At 59.5% G+C, this 15,949-nt stretch overlaps 1 protein-coding gene across 1 annotated transcript; it reads left to right on the top strand.

The window, feature by feature from the left end:
• Nucleotides 1–216: 216 nt before the first annotated feature.
• Nucleotides 217–10,074, top strand: GATD3 (glutamine amidotransferase class 1 domain containing 3). The gene is made up of 7 exons (XM_022596576.3): nt 217–436; nt 647–699; nt 2,120–2,233; nt 3,143–3,262; nt 5,624–5,716; nt 8,284–8,440; nt 9,556–10,074. Exons 1-7 carry the CDS (start codon nt 263–265, stop codon nt 9,682–9,684), a joined length of 840 nt encoding a protein of 279 aa, XP_022452284.1. The 5' UTR covers nt 217–262; the 3' UTR covers nt 9,685–10,074.
• Nucleotides 10,075–15,949: the final 5,875 nt, after the last annotated feature.

Here is a 15,949-nt window from a genome sequence, read left to right as displayed (position 1 = left end):
GTTAACTCCAGAGCCCGTATCTCAGCACAGCGCTCCTCGGCAACCGCGACCCTGCGCGCCTCCCGGCGACGCCGCCGCGGGGCGGGACGGGGGCGGTGCCCAAAGCCGCGGGGACCCGCTGCGGAGCCAGGAGCCCTTGCCGGGTTGAGCGCGAGCCACGGGCGACTGCGCAGGCGCGGCCCCGCTCACCGGCGCGCTCGCGGGCAGGGCGGCGGCAGTGCGCAGGCGCGGCCCCGCTCACCGTGACCCTGCGACGACCCCGATGTCCTCGCGCAGGATGGCGGCCCTCCGGGCTCTGGTGGCGTCCAGGCTAGCGGTGACCGCCGCCTTCGCGCCGCGCCCCGGCCTGCGTGCGCTGCCGTTCGGCGGACCGGCGCAGTCCCCGCGCGCGGCCTTCCACGCCTCCGCGCCGCGCCCTGTGACCAGGGTCGCAGTGGTGAGCGGACGGGCGGGGCGTGGGGAGGAGGGGCGGGGCGCCGAGGTCGGCCTTCCCACCCTCCCCGTGCCCGCGGGCGGCCCCTCCGCCCCCCACCGCCTCCCTCGCGCTGACCTCCCTCTCCTCCAGGTCGGCCCCTCCCCCTGCGGGAGGCGGTCGGCCCGCCCGGTGGACCGCGTGACCCCAGTGACCGGCCCCCCATCCCTGCAGGTGCTGTCCGGATGCGGGGTCTACGACGGGACAGAGCTCCACGAGGCCTCATCGTAAGCCCCTGGGCGGCTCGCCCTCGGGAGGGTCGGTGCCCCTTTTCCCGAACCGTTCGGAGAAGCCTTCCTGCTGGTTAGGAAGGCAGAGAGGACTGCTGGACCAGACTCAGGGAGGCGCAAAGGACAACGTTTAAACTCAATGCGCGTAACGTACAGGGAGACACAAAAAGAGCTTTTTAGTATCACCTGTGATGCTGTCACACAGTGGTAACCACTTAACATCTACTCTGCTGTTTTTCCACACCCACGTGTTGTAAACATTGGGATCAAACGGTCCTGCGAGTTGGAAATCAGAGAGCTCTTTTCCGTCTTTACAGCATGATTTTTAAGGGCTGTGCAGCGACCTCGCTGTAGACCGATGTCATTGGGGTAGCCTGTCAGCTGTTGCCGAGTAGTTTGTCCTTTGATCGATTTATTTAAAAAGTTCCTGTGAGCAGGACCGTGTAGGGGCTGTCAGATTCAGAGTTAGTTGAAGGGGAGAGTTAGGTAGTGGTTGGGGAACACACCCTTCCCAATTGCGGGGCCTCGCTGGTCCCGGGAGGAGCCTGAGGCTGGTGGCTGGGGGTGGCCGCTGGGCGTGGCCAGCGGGTGCTGGCGGTGGCCGGACAGAGAGTGAACTTTAGAGCGTGCTGGGCTGGTGGGTGGAGAGGGCCAGGAGTTTCCTGATGGGGACTGAGCGGGGTGGGGCAGGAGAGAGGAGGCGGTGAGGAATAGCCGGCAGCTTGAAACCTCCCGGGCAGAGCCAGGAGTTGTAGGTCGAGTGCCCGTGAGGTTCCGAGGAGCTGAACCCCAGTCCAGGGGTCCCAGCCCTGCCAGGGGACAGCCGTGATCTGTCTTGGGGTCTCGTGTCTCCTCTCTCTGGAAGTGGGTAGTGACAGCACTGCCAGGTACAGATTTCGTGCCAGCATTTGGACTCGGACCTGCCGCAGAGTAACCCTTGGTAGATGCTGGCATCAGTAACGGCCCCCAGGGTTGCCTGGGTGTCTCCCACCCCCATGAGGGGAAGGTTGGGGAGACCAGGAGCTGGACTTACTTTGGAGACTAAAAGCCCTCCTCAACCCCTCGAGGCCATTGTGGATTGGCCCATGGGAGGAAGAACACCCAGAAGGAGCCTGGGAATGCAGACATCCAGGCTGTGACAGTTGCCGGGTCACCTGTCCCTATGGCCTGGTTTGTAAATGGAGCTTGGGGGCGGCTAGCTGGTCTCCACAGGCCAGTTCAGTGACAGCGAACTCAAATAGAGGGCATTTGGGTCGTTAGCAAGCCAGTCGTGACTTTTTGCAAAGCAAGGAGGTTGTTAACCTATGTGAGAAGTATATACCTGTCAGTCACCTAAAACACTGTTTTTAAACACCCGGTGGCAGGTAAAGCTGGGCCAGGCACATGTCAGAGTCTGGTCTGATTCCCTCCTGTGCAGGATACTGGTTCACCTGAGCCGTGCGGGGGCCGAGGTCCAGATCTTCGCTCCTGACATCCCTCAGATGCACGTGATTGACCACACCAAGGGGCAGCCTTCTGAGGGCGAAACCAGGTACGGGCCCCTCCTCGTTGTCCTTGAACGTGCACGGGTTGAAACTCCCCGAGAACCTGCGCGCGGTTGCTTCGTCTTAGCTGGGAGCCGAGTCCACGTTTAAGGGGACCTGACAGCAGTGGTCCTGACGCTGTGCTGGACCCCAGGACGTCCCTCGCCGTCCAGCACTGTTGGAGCAGTGGAGGAAGGTTCCCCCTGAGTGAGCTCCTCGCGCCTTCATTCTCTCCGAATGCCCGTGCGTTCATTTGGTCTCAAACCTCGTCCACCCATTTGGACCCACGTATCTGTGAGCAGCTCCCACCAGCATTTCTGTTCCTGCGGGGAGTGCGGCCCTGGCCTCGCATCTGCTGAGACCCACCTCCCCGCTCCGGCCTGGCCCAGACTGCAGGGCGATGGCCCCTGGGGGCCGTGGTTCCCAGGTGCCCTCCAGCGGGTGCAGACAGTGAGAGACGGGGCGGTGGGAAGGAGCCGCAGTGCCGTCTCCTGGGGCTGCGGCCCAGTCAGGACCCAGACCCTGGGCCGCGCAGCCGGGGCTGGGAGGAGCTCCCTCTGCGGCCGGTCCGGGGCTGCCTCACTCGTCCCTCAGAGTTGCTTCTTAACGCTGCCCCCGCGGTTCCATCACCGTCCGTTCCCAGCGCCAAATGCTCCCTGGTGGCCTTGCCTGACACAGGAGTCCGGGTGACTAGGCGTGGTGGTTCGGAAGCGCCCATCTGAAAGGGCTCCAGAGGACGTTTCGAGCACAGACCCGCTGTGGTCACTGTCGCTGTGTCGCCTTTTCTGGGGAGCAACCCGCACTGCCTGTGAGCCGGGAGGACAGGTCCTCTTGTCTCGTGGAGGCTCCTTCCTGCCCCGTTCTCCCGTCTGTCCGCACACTGAACCTGCTGGGGGCCTCTCTCTGCTCTTCCCCAGGAATGTTCTGACTGAGTCCGCGAGGATCGCCCGCGGCAACATCACCGACCTGGCCAAACTCAGCGCTGCTAACCACGATGCGGCCGTCTTCCCCGGGGGCTTCGGAGCCGCCAAAAACCTGTGCGTGTTTCGGCTCGGGGCTCTCCTGCTTTTCCCCTGGACTGTTAGATGGGGATGCGGTGGTGATGGGAGCAGCTCTTGGGGGGTCTGGCCCAGCGACGACGCAGCTGCCCCATGACAGGGAACCCCGGTGGGAGGAGGCTCCTGGGACCTGGCCATCCAGGTGTGGTGCTAGGGGTCTCGTCACATCAGAACCCGTCCGTGTACGTGTTCCCTGCAGACACCTGCTCTCCTGTGGACCTTGCAGCGCGGAAAAGTGCCTTTCTGGTTGGGCTGCTGGGAGGACGGTCCTGACCAGAGGAAGGGAGATCTTTTTTTTTTTGCTGTTTGGGTTGTTGCCACGGTAACTGGACCTCAAGCCTAGGAGGCCGTCACACCGCAGCTGTGATGTACTTTGGGTTTCAGGTTCTCTTTTTGTTCTCTCGTTCCTTTCTTCTCCGCGTTTCATGGAAATTCTCTTGCGCTGGCCTTGCGGGCCCAGCACGTCCCTTCCGACGTGGCGCGGGGCTGCTGCTCCCGTGACGGAGGGGGCTCGAGGGCTGCAGGAAAGCACCCAGCAGCTGCGCCCCGCGGCTTTGGGGCTTTAAACACGGGGCAGCATGCGTCACAGCCTGGACTACGTGCGTTTTGGTCAGTGGACCGCTTGGTCATTGAGGTTCCTGCAGCAGCGCGAGGGTCTCCCAGCTGGCGCTCTGTCTGTCCAGGCGCCGTGCACCCAGGAGCGGGGGCAGAGGCGGTTACGTTCCCTGAGGTCCACCTCTGCGCTCGGTCCTTCCGCGTCCTGACGTTTTGAGGCTCCTTTCTGCTTGCGGCCATCACCAGAGCACCTCTTTTCTCCATGTTCCCACCGGTTTTCCCACAGTCCTTCCTCCCGCCTGGACCCCTGCCCCTCCTCGTGTCCACTCTCTCTCCCAGAGCCAGCCCGGGAGTGCTTTCCCTGCATCGCCATCCTCCTGAGCCCCCTGGCGGGAGATGGCAGATCACAGTCTGCGTCGGCTGGCCTTGTCCTTCTTACGGGACCAGGTTTCTTTCTCTGAAAGATGAGCTGGATTCACAGACCCTGTGCCTTCCCTCAGCCCTTAGACCTCGCCTGGCGTGAGGGTAGCTTGAGGGTTCGTTGGGGTTATGTCCCTGGCGTGGCTGACACCCTGCCTCGGGTGACTTAGTGGTGGTGTGTCTCGGTGTACAAGGAAGCAGGGCCTTGGGTCAGCATCCATGTCTGTGACCTCCCAGACCCCTGGGGGAAGCTGTGATTTCTGGCCACTGGTCCCAGTCTTTCTGACCTTTCCAGAGGAAAGGCCAGCTCATCGGCGGTCTGTGCGGTGCACAGGGGGCAGCAGGCGAGGGCTGTGTGACACATTCACTGTGGAAACCCAGTTCTTCCCGCTTGGGACCCCAGGATCACCTCTGGCAATGCTGCTAGCTTTTTATTTTCCGAGAGATTCACGTATATGTCTGCGTTAAAAATCCAACCAGATGGTAGTCTCTCGTCCTGCACTTGGTGTCTTTCACTTAACGCTGAGGCTCGTCCCTTAAACGTCTGGCAGCCGCACACACAGATCCCGTTGTGTAGGCGACCCAGTGCTGACGGGACTCCCGGATTTCCTGTTCTCTCTTTTGTCTTATACCTTTTGGAGGTACGACTGATGTACGTGTATTTAAAGTATATAACCTGACCTGTTTTGAGACGCTTACGCATCCTGAGAAACCACTTCAGGGTAGCCGGCATCCCTCACACCCACAGGTTGTCCCGTCGTGCGCGCGACGCACGGGGTGCCCGGGGCAGAGGCATCAACCACGTGAACGAGGCGGAGGAAGCCCGGGATGGGGCTCCTGGCAGAGAGGCGTGGCCTTTGAAATTTGATGGGTCTGAATTTGCCTTCCAAAGAGATGGTACTTGTGTGAGCCCACCGACCCGGAGGGAGGCCATTCCAGACACCCCAGCGGTCTTGCTGTGGTGAAAAAGACGGCGTCTTGTTTGATTTGGGTTTCTTTTCCTTGTTAGTGAAGTGCAGGATCTGTCACGGGTTTTGGGCCAGTGGTACGTCCTGCCGTTCCTGGGTGGGCCGAGCTCATGGCCCGAGCGCCTGCGTGTCAGCTTCCCCTTCACTTCTGTTGGCCTTCCTGCCTTTAAGCTCCCACGCTGCTTTATGTTTCAAAAAATAGAAAAAAATACACACATGTACGTGTAATTACATGAAAGGCTGTGCACACGTACTTGCACACACGTGTCACTTTCTGCAGTTGCTGAGAAGTTCGTGGAGCACGCAGGATCCCGGGGGGGTGGGGAGTGGGGCTGGGGGCTCCCCAGGCAGGCAGGTGTTGAGCCCTGCGGTCTAAGGAAGCCTCTTCTCGTGGCAGGAGCACATTCGCCGTAGACGGGGGCGACTGCAAGGTGAATAAAGACGTGGAACGCGTCCTGAAGGAGTTCCACCAGGCCGGGAAGCCCATCGGGTACGTGTGGCCCAGCGGGCCCAGCAGTGGTGGAGGGAGGGCGGTGGCCGAGGCCGTGGCTCACAGCCAGGAGCTGGTGCCTGGAGCTGTGTGGTCTTGGAGACCCTCAGCCCCTTTCCTTGTTATAACTGAGGGGGTTTCGTGTGATCTCACAGGCGCCTTCCTGCTCTGAAAATTCTGTGGTCGTGTGGTTACGTTAATTTCTCCTGATGACTTAGGAGGGGAGGGGATGATCCTCTCAGGGTCTAGAAGGTTCCCAAGTCCTTCCGCGGCCCCCAGCCTTTGCCAGTTCTCTCCCCATGCCTGGCCTCCGCCTTCCTGTTCTGGCTTGGAGCAGCCCCTCGGCTAGCTGGCCCCTGTCCTTCCTCATGCCACGGCTGCCGTGAGCACCATTCCCAACCCCTGTCGCTCTCAGCTGCCCTTCCTTGGGGACCGGATCCCGTGGTGGCCACACACTGGGCCCACATTCACGGGCCCAGCCACTGCTCACAGCCCGGCCCGGGGTCCTCGGCCTGGCAGACGGGCGAGGCCAGTCGTAACCCACACCAGGAGGTGCTTGCGGACGAGTGATGGTGACCCCATCGTCAGACCTGCTTGTTAGGCTGCCCTTCCCACGAGCGTCCTGGGGGAGGGCTCCTCGGTGCTGCTTTACCACGGGCGTCGGCGCACGACGCCGGTGCTGGAGCGTGTGGGTCGCACGCTTTGGAGTCATCCCTGGCTGGGGAAGTCCTCCCAGGAGCACAGTGGTGCACAGATGCACTAAGAACAAAATCTGCCAGGCTTTCCATCACGTGGCTGCTCGCTGCCTCCCGTTGGAAACTGGAGAAGCATGAGAGTGTTAGAGCATTGGGTCTGAACGGGGCACAGAGGCTGCAGAGGACAGCCCACCAGGGGCAGCGTCCTTCCCAGACCTGCGGCCACTCACTGGAGGCCCTGCCCGCTCAGCGTCGCAGGCACCCCCACCAGCGGCCGTAGCCCAGGGGCATGCCTGCCCTCGCAGCACCCAGCCGATCACCTCCTGGGGGCTCCGCTGGGGCAGCACCGGTGTGTGGGGGTGAGCGCCCGGGGCGGGGACCCAGCTCCCTTTCTCTAAAAAGTCAGCACGACAAACGGGACAGAACCCCAGCAGACTGGCCACCTCACAGCAGGCACCCTGTCCACTCGAGTGAACAGGTGCCTCTCAGCTGAGCTGGAGAAGAACCCGGGTCACCCTGGGGTGGAGGGTGCGGGACGGTGACACGGTCCTGTACCGGCTGCCGTGTCACCGTGGGCAGCTCCGTTCAGCCCCTCGTGCGGCAGGCTACGCGTCTGTCTCTAAAAGCAGCAGCGCTGTCTGGCCGCGTGCAGAACGCCCTTTCCGGGTCGGGGCACCTCACGCCCCTCTTCCGGGCCGCCCGTCACTCCTTGACCTGCTCGTCAGAAGCACGGACAGAGCGAGGGGTCCAGCCGGCTCTGCTACCTCCGCACAGTGCGGGAGCCCCCGGCCAAGGACGGGCAGGCAGCCCAGCCTTCGTCTCGGGCGTCGCCCGCAGAGTCAGGTGCCTGGGGACCTGCTGACGTGACAGATTCCCGAGATGGCCGTTGCGATGACGCTCACCTGCTGGGGGCTGAGGGGGTTTGTCTCGTGGTCCCCGAACAGGAGTTGTGGCAGTTGGCACTGAACGAGCGTGTAGGTGCGTCCTCACCACGTTGTGTTGCGGTGAGCTCAGAGGACCAGTTGAGCAGACGGGGTGGTGGGCGCAGCCCAGAGGGGTGTGGACCCCAGGGGAGGGGGACCGGCCCGGCTGGAGCAGCTGTGGCAGGTGTCATGCGTGTTCTCGCGGGGGGCAGGGCCCTGGTGACGCCCTGGCTGCTGGGGGCCTCCGTGTTGGCTGATCCAGGGGCCCAGGAGCTGCCGGTTGGGGCCCCCGGTGAAGAGCAGGACCTCGGAGGAGCCCCGAGGGCAGGCGTCCGGCATGGACCTGCAGGGCTTGGACGCCTCCGGGGCAGCCTGCTCACGGGGATCTGGGGAGGGTTTGGCACACTGCCAGGACAGGGCCCCTGGCTCCGCACCGGCAGGTCAGGCGAGGCTGCTGCTTGGACCGTGTCCCCCAGCCCCCTGCGTCCCCTCCAGAGAAGGGGGTGGGTCTCAGCCGGTCAGTACAGCTGGGCTTCTCTGTTGCTGTGCGACAAACCACCCTAAAGCTTGGGCTGAAGACAGCGCCGTCGTCTGTGGCCTTCTCTCCGGGTGGACCTTTGCACCCTGGGCACCGTGTCAGGTGCCTGGTGCGTATCTGGCAGCCGGGGTTCAGCTGGCTGCCCTCCGCCGCTCTCCAGCCTGACGCCGGGTGCCTGGAGGCTGCCCCATGCTCCACCGGTCACAACTGCCACGGGCAGCCCAGGGGCAGGGGCAGGCTCCAGCCCGTGGAGCTGGCAGAGGCTCTGGCACTGGGTCTTCCGTCCCCACGGCATTGGTGTCTGTGCCCCTTTCTGAGGCTGACTGCATTCTCTAAGCATGACTTGCTGGGCCCCTGGCCTGGCGGCCACATTCACATTCCTGAGCTGATCCTCCTTTCCTCGCCTTTCAGCTTGTGCTGCATCGCTCCCGTCCTCGCGGCCAAAGTGCTCAGAAGTGTCGAGGTCACCGTGGGCCACGAGCAGGAGGAAGGCGGCAGGTGGCCGCACGCCGGGACCGCACAGGTCATCAAAGCCCTGGGTGCCAAGCACTGCGTGACGGGAGTGACCATATCCTTCCAGCAGCGGGGGCGACGTGGGAAACCGCTCTCTGGCCCCTTGGGGCCACCGTGGGGTGCTGCACAGCCAGGGTGACCAGGGCATGTGCGTGGAGGGGCGTAGCACCCGAGGCTGTGACCTCTCCGCCGTGCAGTGGTCACGTTCCCAAGTCCCCGCAGTGACGCTGGCTGAGCTCAGCACACCCCAGGCCGGGGGTTCGGTGGGTCGGGTGAGGAGACGGCCGTGGCTCGCGGCGGGTGGGTAGGGCACTGCCTGTGGCGGAGGGAGAGTGAGTACCCGGTGCCGGGCCAAAAGCCGGGGTGGAAGACGCGAGGGCTGCTTGTCCTTATCTGGCGGCAGTCCCCTGGGTGGCGCAGACGGAGGGCCACCCCCGGCAGCCTTGTCGCCCCCATTTCTCCTGCAAGCGGGTCCTCTGTGTCCTGAGGTCACCAGGGTGCGCTGCGGGTGTAGAGAGCCTCGGGCCACAGGCTACCCGCCTTCCAGCTCTGCGCCTGGACCCGAGGGTCTCCATGGGGGCCAGAGTAGAAGAGCGCAGGGCCCCAGGAGGCGCAGGAGACTCCGGGCGTCTGTCCTGGCCGGGGCGCGCTTCTCGGTGTGTCTCTACTTGCAGGCAGTTTCAGGTGTGAATGTCCCTCCCCTTCCAGCACAGAGCGGCCAGCCCCGGACCTGGGGCTTGGCGTTGGCCCAGGAAGCAGGTCTCAGGGAGGAGGTGAGGCGCCTCTGTGCTGAGGCTGGGGCCCGGGTCCGGTTGCCCCATGCTCACAGCGGGCGTTCGGACAAGCCTCTAACTCAGTCTCTTGACGTGAAGGATGGCGGTGCTGCGCTGCCTTCAGGGTGGCCCCGGGGTCCCGGCTGGTGCTCTGGCGTCCGGCCCACGTCTGCAGCCATGGGTCCCGTGAGGCCCACTGCTGGGACGTGTGTTAGGAAGCAGCCCGTGGGGTCAGGTTCCAGGGTCTTCAGTTAAAGTAGCACAGGGGGTGCAGAAAGCCCTTTCCAGGTGACGTTGGGGTGGGGGTGGGATGCGCGTCTGGGAGGGGGTGGGCGGTGCTTGACGCCACGTGCCGTCTGCTCCAGCTTTGCAGTGTTCTTCCGTAACCTGTGTGCACGAGGCTCACGTGGACCAGAAGAACAAGGTGGTCACAACCCCAGCCTTCATGTGTGACACGGCCTTCCACCACATTCACGACGGGGTCGGGGCCATGGTGAGCAAGGTGCTGGAACTCGCCAGCAAATGAGGCCCTCGGTGCGGGGCTGCTCGCCTGTCAGCTTGGAACCGGGCAGGAATTGATTTCTTCGCTTAAACCTGCAGGCATTTTCTTTGTAAGGAGAGCGCTCGCGATACGCTCGGGGTCAGGGGTAGACTCCCTCTCAAGGAGTGAGGCCGGGACGGCAGGGCCCACCGTCTGAGGGCGCTGGCACCTGGCCTCGTGTGCAGCTTCAAGCTTGAGATCAAGTCTGCCTTTCTGCGCCAGCGGAAGGGCGAGAGAGGACGGCAGTCCTAGGCCGGGCTCGCGTCAGAGCACCTTACTTAGTATTTGGAAGGAAACGCTCTTTAAGTTTGTAAATCTAATAATCAGGAAACCAGAATACCATCTCATCGACAATTAAAGCTTCTCTAACCTGGAGTGAGCACGTATTAATTAGAACAGTCAGCGGCTTTCTAGAGCAGGCAGGCCCTTTGGGGAGAGGAAACTTCTTTCCAAAACAGACATGGGCAGGTCTGTTCCAGGCCCCCTGAGCCCAGCAGGTGAGGGCCACACACGAGGCTCCGTACCTTAGGCTCAGGTCTCCTTGTTTCAGGAAGGGAGGGTGCAGGTGCTCAGTGTGGACCTGCAGGTGGGCCCAGGCCCCGGGAGGGGGGCGTGGGCCGTGCAGGAGGAGCGATGAAGTGTGAGCCGGCAGGCTGGCTGGCGCCTTTCTGTGGGCGTGTGGCTTCTGTCCTGGGACGGTTCACGGGGGGCTTCTCCCGTCACAGCGCAGCCCCGCTGGCCTGTCCTCCGTGACCCAGGATGGCGCCCTGGGTGCTCGGTGCCGCCACGTCATCTGGTCCTGAGAAAGCTTCAGGGGCCGACACAGCGGGCTGTTTAGTTGGGTCCAGTCCACGCTGAGCTGTGTCCTGGTGGCCTGGGGGTGGAGTGCAGTCACAGGTCGCCCACGCCGCCCCTCACCCTGCCCCACCGACGGACATGCCTCTAGCAGCTTTCCAGGGTCTGAGGGAGCTCGGGGGAGGGGGGCCGGGCCTGTGGAAGGAGCCGTAGAGCCTGAGACCACGCCCACCTGATCCGCTTAGCTCCCTTGGTATCTCACGTCAGGCAGTCTTCCCTGCACGGCAACTCTGTTCTCTGGTGGCCTGTCCTCCTCCCACGACGCTGGGTCCCATGGGACACAAGCCCCTGAGGCACACCTGCAGGCACCAGCCACACTGGCCAGCATCGTCCTTGCTCAAGAGAGCCTTGCAGGGCCCATCAGAGGTGAGGTTAACAGCTCATCCTAAGAAATTTGTTCACTGAAACATTTTGTACAGATTTGTGTGTGTGTGTGTGTGTGTGTGTGTGTACATGCACGTGCACGTAGAAGAATGCAAAATCACAGGTGTGCACCTCGGTGAGTTTTCATGGAATGACCTGCCACCTGGATCCAAAGACCACAGCATCACCAGCCCAGGTCCGCTCTGCACCAGGGGGATGCCCAGGCGATGGTGTGTGTCCTGGCACACGTTTCTTCTACAGAAACGTTTCTGGAGGGTTCTCCACTGGCCGTCCGTGTCCCGTGAGCGTGGCCTCTGGGGAGCATGCCGAGGGCGTGGCCCCTGGGCTCCGGGTGTGGTGTGATGTGTTCAGCCCCTGTGTGCCTCGCCCCAGGATGCGGGCATCTGGCCCTGGGGTCTGTTGGACCTTCTTTTTTCATTCCTGCCACCTCTGTGGCTGTGGAAGGTGTTCCCGTGGTTTTCTCAGGCCTCTCCCTCATGTCCGCTGAGGCCCCATCTCCTCTCTGTTTATTTCCTGGCCCTTTGGGGACCCTCTTTGGCAAAGCGTCTGTTGGAGTTTCGGGCTGTTCGTTATCGGTTGTCTGTCCGTGTTTGGTGATTGGAGCTACTTTGTGCTCTGGTTATAGGTCCTTTGTCAGTTCAATGGATCGCACGTGTTTTCTCCCACTTTGTCTTTTCGTTCCGAGTGGTCTTGATGAGCAGATCCTCCTGATTTAATGTTGGCCTGTTGATCACCCTTTACCGTTTGTGTTTTTCTGTCTTTCTGTGGAAGAAAACTCCTTCCCGCAGGAATGAGGGCATTTTCCTGTGTTATCCTCGTGTTAGCGGTTGTTTTGCCTCTTGTGTTTAGATCAGCGGTTCGTCTGGAATTGGTGTTGATGAGTCATTCTGCTCTGCATTTGATTCATCGCTTCTGGAAATGCCAGGGGATGTGCCCACAGAGCAGAGTGGGCTTCAGTGGCCCGAGAGGTGTCACTGCGAGGCCACCTGGAGCCCTGCTTGCTTGAGTTTATCTCACAGGCGCGGGGCGGGGCCGGTCTCAGGGGCAGTGGGGCATCAGTGCCCGAGGGGTGGAGACCCACAGGGAGCAGGCTGCCTGGATTCCACCTCCTCTGCTGCCACCTGCTGGGACCCGGCCAGAGGGCAGGCGGCTAGAGAGGGAAGGGCAGATTCACAAGGAAGTCCCCAGAGAATGTTTGTGTGGTCACTCGGTGTCACCTCACAGTTCCCTGTTGTCCACCCTGGACTTTTCCACACGAAATGCCCGGTCGCCCGGTCCAGGATGGCCACCACGGGGTGAAGTCCGGTGACAGCCAACACGCTGTCCTGTCGGCATTGCATCTGCCCGCTTAACCCTGGCGCCAGTCCTGGGCGGGGGTCCCCGAAGGGGGGGCCTGGGTCAGGCAGAAGGACTGGCAGAGAACCTGGCTCTGGAAATGTCTGAAACGTTCCAAAGCCCGAGAGGGGCCCCAGCAGCCCAGAGCCAGAGGGAGTCCAGGCACGAATTCGCTTGACGGGGATTGAGCGCCTGCTTCTTGCCAGCAGCATCGCAGAGCTGGGGGTCGGGGGGAGGGGACGGGGACACGACCCTGCACTCCCGGGGCCCGGGCTGGGGGATGGCGGGTCCACGAGCAGGTGAGCCAGGGGCCTGAGGGTATCGGGGGACCCGCCGGGCAGGAGGGTGGTCAGGGAAGGGACAGGCACCGTCTCAGCAAGGACCAGAGGCAGAGTGAGCAGGTGGCAGAGTGAGCAGCAGGCCCGACGGGGACGGGCCTGGGGAGCTGAAGGACAGCCGGGGCGTGTGGGTGCCTGGAGGCTCCTTGGCGGGGACCAGGCTGCCGGGGGCGCTGCAGAGCCATCCTTGGGTCTGGTGCAGGCTCCCAGGGTTGACCAGGCCTGGCTGGGTGGCCTCTTCCTGTGGGCACCACGGGCACCGCGGGGACAGGGCTGGTCATCTGCCTGTGGCCCTCCTGGACCCCACCGTCCCTGCCCTTTCCCCTGTCTGTTTGGGCCCCTTTGTGGGCACCTCTTCACTGCCCCTGCAGGCCCTTCCACCTGGAAAGCCTGGCACCCCATCTGTATCGCCAGCCCCCTCGGCCCTCAGCTCCCTGCCCCAGGGCCCCTCTGCAGAGGACTTGCCACAGCTCACGGTCTGTGGCCTGTGTGTGCGCACGCTCACGTGTGCATGCGTGTGAGGCTCGCTGACCAGCGTGGGGTTTACTCGGAGGCCCCGTGCCGCCCTCACCTCAGCTCCAGGCCGTCCAGCAGAGCTGGACGACACCTGCCCTTCCACAGCTTCCTATTCCTGCAAGACTTCCTTGATAACACGTTTTTTTGTTTGTTTTAGATAAACTTTACTCTTTAGAGCAGTCTTAGGTTCACAGAAGAGTTGACTGGAAAGTACAGAGTTCCCATACCTTCCCCCACCCCGCCCCGCACACAGCCTCCCCCGTTGTCAGCATCCCCACCAAATGGTGTGTCTGTTACAGTCGATGAGCCTGCACGGATGCGTCGTCATCACCCTGAGTCCACAGGTTACATGGGGCTCACTCTTGGTGGTGTGCGTCCCACGGGTTTAGACAAACGTGTGATGACGCTTACCCACCACTGTAGTATCGTGCAGACTAGTTTGCTCTAGAAATCTGTGCCCCACCTGTGCATCCCTCCCGTCTTCCCACCCCTGGCAGCCACTGATCTTTTTACTGTCTCCATAGTTGTGCCTTTTCCGGGATGTCATATGGTTGGAATCATATAGTATGAAGCCTTTCAGATTGGCTTCTTTCACTTAGTCTATACATTTAAGTTTCCTGCGTGCCTTTTCTTGACTCGATAGCTCATTTCTTTCTAATGTTGTAATGACACACCATTGTCTGAATGGACCACAGTTTATCCATGCGCCTACTGAGTAACGTCTTGGTTGCTTCCAAGTTTTGGCAATTATGAAAAAAGCGGATGTAAACACACGTGTGCAGGTTTTTGTGTGGGCGTAAGTTTGTAGCTCCTTTGGGTGAATACCCAGGAGCACAGCTGCTGAATTGCATGGTGAGAGTGTGTTTAGTTTGCAAGAGACCACCAGTCAGTCTTCCCCAGTGGCTGCACCATTTTGCATTCCCACCAGCAGTGAACGAGGACTTCGCGTCCTCCCCAGCACTGGGTGTTGTCAGGGTGTGGGATTTTGGCCACACTAATAGGTGCTGAGTGGTAGCTTACTTGATTTTCCCTCTCCTAATGATGTTATGACATGGAGCATCTTTTCATATACTTGTTTGCCATCTGTATATCTTCTTTGATGAAGTGTCTTTCCAGATCTTTTGATCTGTTTGAAAATCTGTTCATTTTCTTTTTGTTACGTTTTGAGAATTGTTTGTATGTTTTGGGTAACAGCCTTTTCTCAGATATCTCTTCTGCAATTGTTTTTCTCAGCCCGTGGCTTGTCTTCTCATTCTCTTGACTGTGTCTTTGTAGAGCAGAAGTGTTTGAGGTTTTTTTTTCTTTTGGCCGCACCGTGTGGCATGCGGGATCTTAGTTCCCCGACCAGGAATTGAACCTGGGCCCTCAGCAGTGAAAACGCAGAGTCCTAACCACTGGGCCGCCAGGGAATTCCCGGAAATGTTCAGTTTTAATGAAGTCCAGCTTATCAGTTCTTTCTTTCATGGATCATGCCTTTGGTGTTACATCTAAAAAGGCATCACCATATCCAGGCTCACCTAGGGTTTCTCTAATGTTCTAGAAGTTTTATGGTTTTGCATTTTATGTTTATGCCTGTGATCCATTTTGGGTTAATTTCTGTGAGGAGTGTAAAGTCTCTGTCCAGATTCATTGCTTCGCATGTGGCATCCAGTTGTTCCAACACCTTTCGTTATCTTTGCTCCATTGCATTGCCTTTGCTGTTTTGTCAAAGATCAGTTGATTTATGTGGGTCTGTTTACGTGGGTCTATTTCTGGCCTCTATTCTGTTGCATTGATCTAGTTCTCTGTTCTGTTACCCATCCTACACTGTCTTGATTACTGTAGCTTTGTAGTAAGTCTTGAAGTCAAGTTGTTCTCCTTCCGTATTGTGTTGTACATTAACCTTGTGTCCTGCAACCTTGCTGTAATTGCTTCTTTGTTCCCAGGAGGCTTTTTGTTGATTCTTGTCATCTGTGAATAAGGACACTTTTATGTTTTCCTTCTCCATCTGAATAACTTTTATTTCTTTTTCTTTTTCTTTTTTTTTGCGGTATGCTGGCCTCTCACTGTTGTGGCCTCTCCTGTTGCGGAGCACAGGCTCCGGACGCGCAGGCTCAGCGGCCATGGCTCACGGGCCCAGCCGCTCCGCGGCATGTGGGATCTTCCCAGATGGGGGCACGAACCCGTGTCTCCTGCACCGGCAGGCGGACTCTCAACCACTGCGCCACCAGGGAAGCCCTCTTTGTCTGGTTTTGATATTAGAGTGACACTGGGCCTCATAGAATGAGTTAGCAAGTATTCCTTCTGCTTCTGTCTTCTGGAAGAGATTGTAGAGAATTGGTATAATTTTTTCTCTAAATGTTTGGTAGAATTCACCACTGAACCTATCTGGGATTGGTACTTTCTGTTTTGGAAGATTATTTAGTAATTGATTCAATTCCTTTAATAGATAAAGGTCTATTCAGATTGTCTGTTTCTTTTTACGTAGTTTTGGCGGGTGTGTCTTTCAAGGAATTGGTCAATTTTATCAAGGTTAATTTGTGAGTATAGATTGTTCATAGTATTCCTTTATTATCTTTTTAATGTTTATGGGATCTGTAGTGATGTTTCCTCTTTCATTTCTCATATTAGTAATTTGCATCTTTTTTGTTTTCTTTTTAGTTAGCTTGGCTAGAGGCTTATCAATATTACTCATTTTTCCAAAGAAGAACCAGCTTTTGGTCTCATTTGTTTTTCTCTATTAACTTAACTGTTTTCAATTTCACTGATTTCTGCTCTGATTTTTATTATTTCTTTTCTTCTGCTTGCTTTGGATTTATAATTTGCTTTTCTTTTTTTTAGTT

The sequence above is a fragment of the Delphinapterus leucas genome, chromosome 4 (genome assembly GCF_059928025.1).
Source record: "Delphinapterus leucas isolate spDelLeu-1000000601 "Yukka" chromosome 4, BTC_Dleu_Yukka2, whole genome shotgun sequence".
Taxonomy (NCBI): domain Eukaryota; kingdom Metazoa; phylum Chordata; class Mammalia; order Artiodactyla; family Monodontidae; genus Delphinapterus; species Delphinapterus leucas.
The sequence above is the reverse complement of the archived record's forward strand: the minus strand, read 5'-3'. Positions and strand labels throughout refer to the sequence as shown.

Bases quoted from the DNA above. Each gene is read 5' to 3' on its own strand.
- GATD3 (XM_022596576.3), top strand. From the start codon at position 263: ATGTCCTCGCGCAGGATGGCGGCCCTCCGGGCTCTGGTGGCGTCCAGG. The intron at 700-2,119 runs GTAAGCCCCTGG...CCTCCTGTGCAG, and splicing joins GAGCTCCACGAGGCCTCATC to GATACTGGTTCACCTGAGCC. The intron at 8,441-9,555 runs ATATCCTTCCAG...ACCTGTGTGCAC, and splicing joins ACTGCGTGACGGGAGTGACC to GAGGCTCACGTGGACCAGAA.